The 13,461-nt window shown below is 49.0% G+C and overlaps 1 protein-coding gene across 4 annotated transcripts in view; it reads right to left on the minus strand.

The window, feature by feature from the left end:
* Positions 1-9,137, minus strand: part of abcd4 (ATP-binding cassette, sub-family D (ALD), member 4) — a 30,957-nt gene extending 21,820 nt beyond the window's left edge. The window contains exons 1-6 of one of the 4 annotated variants that reach the window (XM_029697402.1): positions 8,526-9,137; positions 7,931-8,052; positions 6,974-7,101; positions 5,622-5,761; positions 5,362-5,478; positions 1-88 (exon numbers count right to left, since the gene is read on the minus strand). The exon at positions 1-88 is cut by the window's left edge and continues 38 nt beyond it. In XM_029697402.1, the coding sequence (XP_029553262.1) occupies positions 1-88; positions 5,362-5,478; positions 5,622-5,761; positions 6,974-7,101; positions 7,931-8,052; positions 8,526-8,566 (636 nt within the window). In that variant the 5' untranslated portion in view covers positions 8,567-9,137. The other 3 variants (XM_029697437.1, XM_029697521.1, XM_029697597.1) reach the window with 3 other exon arrangements.
* Positions 9,138-13,461: the final 4,324 nt, after the last annotated feature.

Raw genomic sequence — 13,461 nt, forward strand, 5'->3', positions numbered from 1 at the left:
TGACACAATGGGCCCCATGAGGATTTTATTGGTGATAGTCCCGACTATGAAGTAGCCAAAGATACTAACAGGACCGATCCAGCCAGTACTACAAGGACAAGGAGGAAGAGATGGAGAGGGGGGAGAGATGGAGAGGGGGGAGAGATGGAGAGGGGGGATAAGGGGGGAGAGATGGAGAGGGGGGATGAGGGGGAAGAGATGGAGAGGGGGGAGAGATGGAGAGGGGGGGATAAGGGGGGAGAGATGGAGAGGGGGATAAGGGGGAAGAGATGGAGAGGGGGGAGAGATGGAGAGGGGGGAGAGATGGAGAGGGGGGAGAGATGGAGAGGGGGGATAAGGGGGAGAGATGGAGAGGGGGGATAAGGGGGAAGAGATGGAGAGGGGGGGATAAGGGGGAAGAGATGGAGAGGGGGGGATGAGGGGGAAGAGATGGAGAGGGGGGATGAGGGGGAAGAGATGGGGAGGGGGAAAAGGGGGAGAGATGGAGAGGGGGGGATAAGGGGGAAGAGATGGAGAGGGGGGAAAAGGGGGAAGAGATGGAGAGGGGGGATAAGGGGGGAAGAGATGGAGAGGGGGGATAGATGGAGAGGGGGGATAAGGGGGAAGAGATGGAGAGGGGGGAGAGATGGAGAGGGGGGAGAGATGGAGAGGGGGGATGAGGGGGGAGAGATGGAGAGGGGGGGAGAGATGGAGAGGGGGGGATAAGGGGGGAGAGATGGAGAGGGGGGAGAGATGGAGAGGGGGGATAAGGGGGAAGAGATGGAGAGGGGGGAGAGATGGAGAGGGGGGAGAGATGGAGAGGGGGGAGAGATGGAGAGGGGGGGATAAGGGGGAAGAGATGGAGAGGGGGGGAGAGATGGAGAGGGGGGAGAGATGGAGAGGAGAGGGGGAGAGATGGAGAGGGGGGATAAGGGGGAAGAGATGGAGAGGGGGGAGAGATGGAGAGGGGGGAGAGATGGAGAGGGGGGAGAGATGGAGAGGGGGGATAAGGGGAAGAGATGGAGAGGGGGGAGAGATGGAGAGGGGGGATGAGGGGGGAGAGATGGAGAGGGGGGAGAGATGGAGAGGGGGGATAAGGGGGAAGAGATGGAGAGGGGGGAGAGATGGAGAGGGGGGGGATAAGGGGGAAGAGATGGAGAGGGGGGGATAAGGGGGGAGAGATGGAGAGGGGGGAGAGATGGAGAGGGGGGATAAGGGGGAAGAGATGGAGAGGGGGGAGAGATGGAGAGGGGGGAGAGATGGAGAGGGGGGAGAGATGGAGAGGGGGATCAGGGGGAAGAGATGGAGAGGGGGGAGAGATGGAGAGGGGGGATGAGGGGGGAGAGATGGAGAGGGGGGAGAGATGGAGAGGGGGGATAAGGGGGAAGAGATGGAGAGGGGGGAGAGATGGAGAGGGGGGAGAGATGGAGAGGGGGGATGAGGGGGAAGAGATGGAGAGGGGGGAGAGATGGAGAGGGGGGGATAAGGGGGGGAGAGATGGAGAGGGGGGAGAGATGGAGAGGGGGGATAAGGGGGAAGAGATGGAGAGGGGGGAGAGATGGAGAGGGGGGAGAGATGGAGAGGGGGGAGAGATGGAGAGGGGGGATAAGGGGGAAGAGATGGAGAGGGGGGAGAGATGGAGAGGGGGGATGAGGGGGGAGAGATGGAGAGGGGGGAGAGATGGAGAGGGGGGATAAGGGGGAAGAGATGAGAGGGGGGAGAGATGGAGAGGGGGGGATAAGGGGGAAGAGATGGAGAGGGGGGGGATAAGGGGGGAGAGATGGAGAGGGGGGAGAGATGGAGAGGGGGAGAGATGGAGAGGGGGGATAAGGGGGAAGAGATGGAGAGGGGGGAGAGATGGAGAGGGGGGGAGAGATGGAGAGGGGGGAGAGATGGAGAGGGGGGATAAGGGGGAAGAGATGGAGAGGGGGGAGAGATGGAGAGGGGGGGATGAGGGGGGAGAGATGGAGAGGGGGGAGAGATGGAGAGGGGGGGATAAGGGGGAAGAGATGGAGAGGGGGGAGAGATGGAGAGGGGGGGATAAGGGGGAAGAGATGGAGAGGGGGGGGGATAAGGGGGGAGAGATGGAGAGGGGGGAGGAGATGGAGAGGGGGGAGAGATGGAGAGGGGGGAGAGATGGAGAGGGGGGGAGAGATGGAGAGGGGGGATAAGGGGGAAGAGATGGAGAGGGGGGAGAGATGGAGAGGGGGGATGAGGGGGGAGAGATGGAGAGGGGGGAGAGATGGAGAGGGGGGATAAGGGGGAAGAGATGGAGAGGGGGGAGAGATGGAGAGGGGGGGATAAGGGGGAAGAGATGGAGAGGGGGGGGATAAGGGGGGAGAGATGGAGAGGGGGGAGAGATGGAGAGGGGGGGGAGAGATGGAGAGGGGGGATAAGGGGGAAGAGATGGAGAGGGGGGAGAGATGGAGAGGGGGGAGAGATGGAGAGGGGGGAGAGATGGAGAGGGGGGATAAGGGGGAAGAGATGGAGAGGGGGGAGAGATGGAGAGGGGGATGAGGGGGGAGAGATGGAGAGGGGGGGAGAGATGGAGAGGGGGGATAAGGGGGAAGAGATGGAGAGGGGGGAGAGAGATGGAGAGGGGGGAGAGATGGAGAGGGGGGATGAGGGGGAGAGATGGAGAGGGGGGATAAGGGGGGAGAGATGGAGAGGGGGGAGAGATGGAGAGGGGGATAAGGGGGAAGAGATGGAGAGGGGGGGAGAGATGGAGAGGGGGGAGAGATGGAGAGGGGGGAGAGAGATGGAGAGGGGGGATAAGGGGGAAGAGATGGAGAGGGGGGAGAGATGGAGAGGGGGGGAGAGATGGAGAGGGGAGGGGATAAGGGGGAAGAGATGGAGAGGGGGGGAGAGATGGAGAGGGGGGAGAGATGGAGAGGGGGGAGAGATGGAGAGGGGGGGGGATTAAGGGGGAAGAGATGGAGAGGGGGGAGAGATGGAGAGGGGGGATGAGGGGGGAGAGATGGAGAGGGGGGAGAGATGGAGAGGGGGGGGATAAGGGGGAAGAGATGGAGAGGGGGGGATAAGGGGGGAGAGATGGAGAGGGGGGGGATAAGGGGGGAGAGATGGAGAGGGGGGAGAGATGGAGAGGGGGGATAAGGGGGAAGAGATGGAGAGGGGGGGAGAGATGGAGAGGGAGAGGGGGAGAGATGGAGAGGGGGGATAAGGGGGAAGAGATGGAGAGGGGGGAGAGATGGAGAGGGGGGATGAGGGGGGAGAGATGGAGAGGGGGGGAGAGATGGAGAGGGGGGATAAGGGGGAAGAGATGGAGAGGGGGGAGAGATGGAGAGGGGGGGATAAGGGGGAAGAGATGGAGAGGGGGGGATAAGGGGGGAGAGATGGAGAGGGGGGAGAGATGGAGAGGGGGGATAAGGGGGAAGAGATGGAGAGGGGGGAGAGATGGAGAGGGGGGAGAGATGGAGAGGGGGGATAAGGGGGGAGAGATGGAGAGGGGGGAGAGATGGAGAGGGGGGATAAGGGGGAAGAGATGGAGAGGGGGGAGAGATGGAGAGGGGGGATGAGGGGGGAGAGATGGAGAGGGGGGATGAGGGGGGAGAGATGGAGAGGGGGGATAAGGGGGGAGAGATGGAGAGGGGGGAGAGATGGAGAGGGGGGATAGATGGAGAGGGGGGATAAGGGGGAAGAGATGGAGAGGGGGGATAGATGGAGAGGGGGGATAGATGGAGAGGGGGGATAAGGGGGAAGAGATGGAGAGGGGGGGATAAGGGGGAAGAGATGGAGAGGGGGGAGAGATGGAGAGGGGGGATAAGGGGGAAGAGATGGAGAGGGGGGAGAGATGGAGAGGGGGGATGAGGGGGAAGAGATGGAGAGGGGGGGATAGATGGAGAGGGGGGATAGATGGAGAGGGGGGATAAGGGGGAAGAGATGGAGAGGGGGGGATAAGGGGGAAGAGATGGAGAGGGGGGAGAGATGGAGAGGGGGGATGAGGGGGAAGAGATGGAGAGGGGGGGATAAGGGGGAAGAGATGGAGAGGGGGGAGAGATGGAGAGGGGGGATGAGGGGGAAGAGATGGAGAGGGGGGGATAAGGGGGAGAGATGGAGAGGGGGGATGAGGGGGAAGAGATGGAGAGGGGGGATAAGGGGGGATAAGGGGGGAGAGATGGAGAGGGGGGAGAGATGGAGGGGGGATAAGGGGGAAGAGATGGAGAGGGGGGAGAGATGGAGAGGGGGATAAGGGGGGAGAGATGGAGAGGGGGGATGAGGGGGGAGAGATGGAGAGGGGGGAGAGATGGAGAGGGGGGATAAGGGGGAGAGATGGAGAGGGGGGAGAGATGGAGAGGGGGATGGGGGGAAGAGATGGAGAGGGGGGATGAGGGGGAAGAGATGGAGAGGGGGGATAAGGGGGAAGAGATGGAGAGGGGGGAGAGATGGAGAGGGGGATAAGGGGGGAGAGATGGAGAGGGGGGAGAGATGGAGAGGGGGGATAAGGGGGGAGAGATGGAGAGGGGGGAGAGATGGAGAGGGGGATAAGGGGGAAGAGATGGAGAGGGGGGAGAGATGGAGAGGGGGATAAGGGGGAAGAGATGGAGAGGGGGGAGAGATGGAGAGGGGGGATGAGGGGGAAGAGATGGAGAGGGGGGAGAGATGGAGAGGGGGATAAGGGGGAGGGGACATGAGTGATGGATAGAAAAATGCAAACATCTATTTTTTTTGTCAGCTGTTGCTTTCCATGCTAACCACATACCAAACCAATTAACACATCAATGGTAGTACTATTCCATGCTAACCACATACCAAACCAATTAACACATCAATGGTAGTACTATTCCATGCTAACCACATACCAAAACAATTAACACATCAATGGTAGTACTATTCCATGCTAACCACATACCAAAACAATTAACACATCAATGGTAGTACTATTGGTAGGTGTAGTAAACCAGGGTACTAACCTGTAGAAACATTGGTAGGTGTAGTAGACCAGGGTACTAACCTGTAGAAACATTGGTAGGTGTAGTAAACCAGGGTACTAACCTGTAGAAACATTGGTAGGTGTAGTAAACCAGGGTACTAACCTGTAGAAACATTGGTAGGTGTAGTAGACCAGGGTACTAACCTGTAGAAACATTGGTAGGTGTAGTAAACCAGGGTACTAACCTGTAGAAACATTGGTAGGTGTAGTAAACCAGGGTACTAACCTGTAGAAACATTGGTAGGTGTAGTAGACCAGGGTACTAACCTGTAGAAACATTGGTAGGTGTAGTAGACCAGGGTACTAACCTGTAGTAACATTGGTAGGTGTAGTAAACCAGGGTACTAACCTGTAGAAACATTGGTAGGTGTAGTAGACCAGGGTACTAACCTGTAGAAACATTGGTAGGTGTAGTAGACCAGGGTACTAACCTGTAGTAACATTGGTAGGTGTAGTAAACCAGGGTGAATGGAGAGATGATCAGTCTGCTGGCCATGGTGCTCATCTGTTTACATAACCTCTCTGTGTCCTGACTGATCCGTTGGTCTCTGGAAACACACACACACACACACACACACACACACACACACACACACAAACAAACAAATCTGTAAATTGTCAAATGAGTGAGAGAGGAGAGGTTGAGACTATGTCAGTGTGTGTGTGTGTGTGTGTGTGTGTGCACGCGTACGGGTTATCAATGTCCTCTCTGAGCACGTTGAGTGTGTAGTAAACGTTTCCCTGGAAGTAAGCTCTGTGGAGACTCTCTGTTAAAGACTTCCTCCAACTGACAGACATCAGACTGCAGATATACTGGTCCACACTCTTCAACTAGGGGAGAGAGAGAGAGAGAAAAATAGATTTAGCCTCTACTCAAATTGGTTGGGTGAATTTCAAGACAATAAATCAAATCTTCACATAAAAAAAAAAATTGCTGATTTTGTAACTTATGAAATTCAGTCCGGCTGAGTTAACACAATTTCTCCCTTGATACCCATTTCCTGAAAGACAACTACACCTAGATTACTCAATGATGAGTGCACTGTCAGGGCAGGTCCTATAACACACGGTGAGTGGTTGGAATGACCTGACCTCATAAACAGTCACACAGCAGTCAGTGAAGTGTATTTGCTGACATTGTAGTCAGTCCCTTTCAGCATGGACCCCAGCTAACAATTATAAAGGGATAGAACATTTTTGTAATGTTCTCCTGATGTGTGAGTGTCCAGTTTTCCGTTAGTTAGGGGAAAATGATGTATGTATGTTAGTGAAAATCTCCGGAGAACCTACTGAGCATGTTTTGGCGTTAAGAGTTAGGAGAACAATTTCCTCAATGTCAAACAAAACATACCTATAACGTGGTTGCCATGTTCTCATAATATTCTATATTAAATATTCTGGACACGTTTCATGGGATGTTACAAGAACATTCATGTGTCCAGTTTTCTGAGGGTTAGGCGAAGATTCCAGCAGTCACACCAAACATACACAGAAAATAGTTGCCATGTTCTCAGAATATAATACATTCATGTTCTAGACACGTTTCATTGAAACATTGCAAGAACACTCCTGTGTCCAAGGACGTTTAAAACACAAGACGTTCTGTCATGGTCCCCGGGAGGTTTTTGACTTGTTCCGGTGACATCCCTAAAGACATTTTTAGGACGTCGCCTGATGGTCCCCATGAGACATTTTCCCTCAGATTTTTTTATTTTTTTATTACACATCACCCCTGTTACTGTTGCCAAGCATATCAAGGCCCTGATTGGTGAACCACTGATCCATTCACAGCTCTTTGTCTGTTCTGTTAGACATTAAGGAAATGGTCTCTTGGAAACAGTCCGTGCACATCACTGCAACATTCCTATGAAAACGTTAGGCAACATTCTCTAAAGTTGTGGGAACGTTTGTTGTTAGCTGGGGTAAAACGTGAAGGGTATGGAGTGAATATAAAAAGTTATCAAATTAAAAATGTTTTCAAGTTGACTACAGTGGTGAAGTTGGCAACTGGTCAATATGCTTGAGAACTAGTGAACTACTCACTGTGGAGTTGAGCAGTATAAGCAGGAAGGCCAACCCTGCGAGGTTCTTGAATGCACCATAGTCCTTGTCAGACAGGACCTCATAGAACTGACTGGGGATGACTCCCACTTGGTAAATGATCAGCTGTTCTGAGGAGAGGGAAGGCGAGTCGGCAAACTGTTAGTGGTGCGTCTCAAATGGCAACCTATTTCCCTTAATAGTGCACTACTTTTGATGAGAGCCAATGGGGACCGTAGGTGACCTGGTCAAAAGTAGTGCACTATATAAAGGGAATTTGGGACGCACACTTAGACGTGTGGCTTGTAAAACAAATAAACAAATGCAGCTCATCTCTTGAAGAGATAAGGCTTTAGTTAGGCCCGTAACTTTACACAACAACAAAAAAATCACAGGTTTTCCAGAAATATTTGATACCTTCTGATTCTAGGAATATTCCAACTTGGATTTTATTTATTTTTTTAACTGGGAAATTTTATTTGAAAGTTATGAAGATTTTGCAACCCTAGTTGCAGCCTGCATTGTGCCTGTGTGATTGATTCATAGATTTAAAAAAGTCACATAGCGAACAATACAATAGTCATCAATAGTCTTACAAACATAACCCCTTCCTCTATCTGATAACAAGAGCACTAAAGCTCCTGAGGGTTTGACAGCCGTCAGTCAATACAGAGAAGTTGCCCTAAATACCTGACAGATGTCTTTCAGTTCACCCCAACACGTCTTATCTAGGAGGCAGATAACTACAGGAATGTGCCCTATCGTTACTTCTCCTGCCAACTCCACATTTATTGATCTCTCCACCATTTGTTTGATCACTGATCCCTTTATTGGAGTATTCTGTTTACCTCAACCCCCATATGAATAGGCACAGTCTTATTTTATAAGTTATGACGGCGTCTATCTTTCCCATTTATTTGTGAACATAAAGTGACACGATCACTTAAAAGCTGACCGTACCTGTGAGTGTGACCCCCACCAGCGTCCCCAACATCAGAACGTTCTGACTGGACCATGATGGGAAGAGAACCCTCTGGATGCTGCAGAACCTCTGGACAAACCTCCAGTCTAGTTTGGGCTTTCTGGGTCACACACACACACACACACACACACACACACACACACACACACACACACACATTTTTTGTGGGTCCTGTCATTGTAGATGGTCAAACCAACTAGAGCTGGGAGATGGTCAGAGCTGGTTTTAGCTGGTCCAACCAGCTACTTGCACCATACCAGCTAACTTACCCATCTCAAAAACACCTTGAGCTGGTCAAACTGGGGTTTCCAAGCAGCTAACAGAAGGCTATTGCTTTAGCTAGCTGAACATCTCTGCTCATGACAAGGCATGACCACAGCTCCAGCCGTAATAGATTAGTTATGCTAGTGAAATATATAAATATTCAATTGTCAATGTCGATGCATTGAAATAGTCCATATAAGCAAAAGAGAAAAACATCAAGCCAACACACACCCACCCACCCACCAGCGGATGCATTAGGACCAATGAATCACCTGTCATGAAGCTGAGCTAATGATTAAAAACACTTACCTTTTCGTGCCTTTGACACCCGCCCTTGCCAGTGGTGGCATCTGAACAGTATTAGCCAAAGAAAGTCACAATAGGCTATTTTCTGACTTGTATAAACTGACTGGAGAAATCAGTGGAGTGATTTCACAACAAGTCCCTGGTATGTGACTGTCACAGCAAGACCACGACAAAGGTACACAGGAAGCAAGCTGGTAAAAATGTCAGTGTAAAGTTGGTTTCTAACTGACCCAAGATCAACCACAGCCTGTCGTTTCCGATGGAAGGTAACTAATCAGGGTGGGCAGAGCCAAGTTCCGGGATAGCGAGATCCTATTGGTGCGTTCTAGCTGTTATTAGCATATTTCCGTTAGGGAACGCCTACTATGTGAAATGCGCGTGCGCAATAACGGAATTCGCCCTTTCATACCTTGTAAACAACGCCAATTTTTTAAAATTTGGCAAAGGGTATTGTCTACAAACCTTAGTCCACTCTGTTCGTAAAATATTCTACTTTTTTTAACAGAAAACTGTGGTGAGATCAAGTGTTTCATCGATGAGAAAATTAGCAGAATATCGGATAAAATCCATCTTCTCCCACTAACGGCCACTGGACTTCCTCACGTTACCTGATTTGTCACGAGTGGAAATGCCAACCGGATGCTTCAGATTTATACATCCGGTGAAACATCTGACCCATTGTTCTATACGTGACTTTACTTTACGATCGTCAAAAACAAAAAGAACCATTCTTGTTTGTCTTGGTTGTCACCCGATGTGTTAGTTCACTAGCTACAGTAGCTAGACTTGTGGGAAAAGATCTTCTTCGGAGCGTGGAAGTTTCGCTTTGGGGAAAACAGTAGAAGAAGAATGCATAAGGTTCCACTGTTGTAAAATGCACGCTGCCATCTAGTGGACAACTTTAATCAACACAATTTGTTCTTTGGTGACTGTGGTAATGTGTATAATACCGTATATTTTAATCATATATTTGAAGAGATTCATCTTAATTTGTATTTTTTTTTAAACAACTTTAATAATATTTTTTAAGAAGAAAAAACAAAAAGAGACATGTATTGTCCTATACATATAGGCCTACCACTGTTGTAATTCCAGAAGCATTGATTTATACACAATATATTCTTATGGCTATTATGGCTTATCTCTCTAGTCTCCTTCACTTCCTAGTCTCCTTTCCTTCATGACTTCTAGGTGCTTGGGTAGCGCTGCATGGCATATAATATATTAGAATACTGGACTACTTCCTCTTAAATTAGTTGCCTTCCCAGTCCTAGTCTCCTTCCCTTTATGATCACTAAGGGAACATTACATTGTGTTCGTCCCAATAATATCTCCTTTCTTTTGAAGTGTACACTCATTCACTACATCCCACAAATCTAAAAGCATTGGATTGGTAGAGGCATGGGGGAGTTTCGCCATGTCTTATACTTGTAATTTCCTTTCAAATCAAGTACACACTTTGGGAGGAAGGGGAGGTAATTGGGATGTGGCCTTGATGTCAGACACTGCAGGGCCAGTAGGATGATGGCTTTGTTGTTCTTTGTTGTTCTTCCCCAGGCTAGAATCAAAATTCTTCCCCGGGCTAGAATCTAACCTCCCCAGGCTAGAATCTAACCTCATCCACAAACTAAAATCTAACCTCGTCCCCAAGCTATAATCTAACCTTGTCCCCAGGCTAGAATCTAACCTCGTCCCCAGGCTAGAATCTAACCTTGTCCCCAGGCTAGAATCTAACCTCGTCCCCAGGCTATAATCTAACCTCATCCCCAGGCTATAATCTAACCTCATCCCCAGGCTATAATCTAACCTCATCCCCAGGCTATAATCTAACCTCATCCCCAGGCTATAATCTAACCTAGTCCCCAGGCTATAATCTAACCTCGTCCCCAGGCTATAATCTAACCTCATCCCCAGGCTATAATCTAACCTCATCCCCAGGCTATAATCTAACCTAGTCCCCAGGCTATAATCTAACCTAGTCCCCAGGCTATAATCTAACCTCATCCCCAGGCTATAATCTAACCTCATCCCCAGGCTATAATCTAACCTAGTCCCCAGGCTATAATCTAACCTAGTCCCCAGGCTATAATCTAACCTAGTCCCCAGGCTATAATCTAACCTCGTCCCCAGGCTATAATCTAACTTCATCCCCAGGCTAGAATCTAACCTAGTCCCCAGGCTATAATCTAACCTAGTCCCCAGGCTATAATCTAACCTCATCCCCAGGCTATAATCTAACCTCATCCCCAGGCTATAATCTAACCTAGTCCCCAGGCTATAATCTAACCTCATCCCCAGGCTATAATCTAACCTCGTCCCCAGGCTATAATCTAACCTCATCCCCAGGCTATAATCTAGCCTAGTCCCCAGGCTATAATCTAACCTCATCCCCAGGCTATAATCTAACCTCGTCCCCAGGCTATAATCTAGCCTCGTCCCCAGGCTATAATCTAACCTCGTCCCCAGGCTATAATCTAACCTCATCCCCAGGCTATAATCTAGCCTAGTCCCCAGGCTATAATCTAACCTCATCCCCAGGCTATAATCTAACCTCGTCCCCAGGCTATAATCTAACCTCGTCCCCAGGCTATAATCTAGCCTCCTCCCCAGGCTATAATCTAACCTCGTCCCCAGGCTATAATCTAACCTCATCCCCAGGCTATAATCTAGCCTAGTCCCCAGGCTATAATCTAACCTCATCCCCAGGCTATAATCTAACCTAGTCCCCAGGCTATAATCTAACCTAGTCCCCAGGCTATAATCTAACCTCATCCCCAGGCTATAATCTAACCTCATCCCCAGGCTATAATCTAACCTCATCCCCAGGCTATAATCTAACCTCGTCCCCAGGCTATAATCTAACCTCGTCCCCAGGCTATAATCTAGCCTACATACATCTGATGTGTTGTGTATTGAAGTCCACAAGCGAAGGGAAAAGGTGAGAGGAGGAGAGCGCATAGATGGGAGAAGGAATACAACGTGGCTGCTGTGAAATTCATGTAATCATTCCGCCGATTCTGTTAAAAAAAGTTTCTTAAACGGAAGCAAATGGAACAAAACATACCTGCATTTTTCCAATAGAAACTCTTGTTTGCAACTGTTGGACTAATGATTACACCCTATTTCAGATAGCTGCAAGGCGGTATTGAATGTGTCACTGTCTGTCATCTCAAATTTTTCTCTCGACCTGTGTACACCTACATTATAAACTTTCATTCAAAGACTAGGTTGTAGCAACCTCATGATGGGTACAGGGAACATTCTAGTATCATGTAGTAACCTAAACCCATCACTGTTACATTGAACTGGGTGAAGGACAGTATCCTAAACCCATCACTGTTACATTGAACTGGGTGAATATGAAGGACAGTATCCTAAACCCATCACTGTTACATTGAACTGGGTGAATATGAAGGACAGTATCCTAAACCCATCACTGTTACATTGAACTGGGTGAATATGAAGGACAGTATCCTAAACCATCACTGTTACATTGAACTGGGTGAAGGACAGTATCCTAAACCCATCACTGTTACATTGAACTGGGTGAATGGAATATGAATGACAGTAAAATTATTGTCCTCACTCATCTTAAACGGCACTGACCGCCACTGGTGTGTGTGTGTGTGTTTTTGTTTGTATAATAATAATAAAATCATAATTTGGTGGGTGCTTGTATTTGTCCTTTTCACACATGTTCAAGTATGTATTAATATTCATGTGAGAATTGGATTTTTTATTTTTTGTTGCATGTGTGTGTTTTACTGTGACTCTGTGTCTGATTCTAGTCTGCTTAAAAGAACCGGTGGATTGAATGAGGATGTGGACTGGACCTGGTAAGAAACAAGATGGCAACTATGTTCTGTTTGCTGAGTCCATCTGTCTCTCTGTGTCTTTCTCTCTGTTTCTCTCTCTCTTTCTTCTACTTCTCTCTCTCTTTGCAGCTATGATGTTCTGTTTGCAGGGGAGATGCAGAGGCTTTGCTTTGCCCGACTCTTCTACCTGCAGCCTAAATACGCAGGTCTGTACCCTACCGATATTAGCTTCAATGCTACGCTAACCATAGGATCTAATACAACAATGCTAACCATACATGTCTCTAACCGTCCTGTCCCAGTGTTGGACGAGGCGACCAGTGCGTTGACGGGCAGAGGGGCAGAGGCTGTAAGCAGCTGGGAATGACCCTGGTCAGCCTGGGAATGACCCTGGTCAGCCTGGAGAAGGTACACAAGTTGACATAAGCTTTTTGGGGAGGTTATGAATGTGCTATAAAGAGTTATGAATGTGGTATGAAGAGTTATGAATGTGTTATGTAGTACTTGGGAATGTGATACGTTATGGGTTATGCATGTGTTATGTTCTGCTATGAATGTCTAATGTAAGGGTTACTTAATCATTATAATAAATATTTTAATTGTATGAATATGTTTTGTAAGGGTTATGTATGGGTTATGAATGTGTTATGTATGTGCTGTGAAGTGTTTTTAATGTGTTATGTATGTGTTATGAAGGGTTATGAATGTGTAATGTAGTATTATGAAGGATTATTAATTTGTTATGAAGGGTTATGAATGTATAATGTAGTATTATGAAGGATTATTAATGTGTTATGAATGTGTTATGAATTCCCCCCCCTCTGTGTTCCCCCCTTTTGAGACTGTGTGGAGGAGGGCGTTGGGAGCTTGCTACAAGCTTCACTCTGTCGATAGGCTGAGAGAGGACTGACCACTGCCAGTAACTTTACACACACATACATTGTAATATTGTTGTATAGGGGTATTATACATTTTGTGTTGTGGATATGTGGTGGTGTGACAGTGTTATATGATGTATTGTTGTATATGTTGTTTTATGTGTAATGTAAGTGTCTTAATGTGTTTGGACCCCAGGAAGAGTAGCTGCTGCCTTGGCAGGAACTAATGGACCCCAGGAAGAGTAG

This window comes from Salmo trutta, chromosome 1 (assembly GCF_901001165.1).
Source record: "Salmo trutta chromosome 1, fSalTru1.1, whole genome shotgun sequence".
In the NCBI taxonomy this organism is placed as follows: domain Eukaryota; kingdom Metazoa; phylum Chordata; class Actinopteri; order Salmoniformes; family Salmonidae; genus Salmo; species Salmo trutta.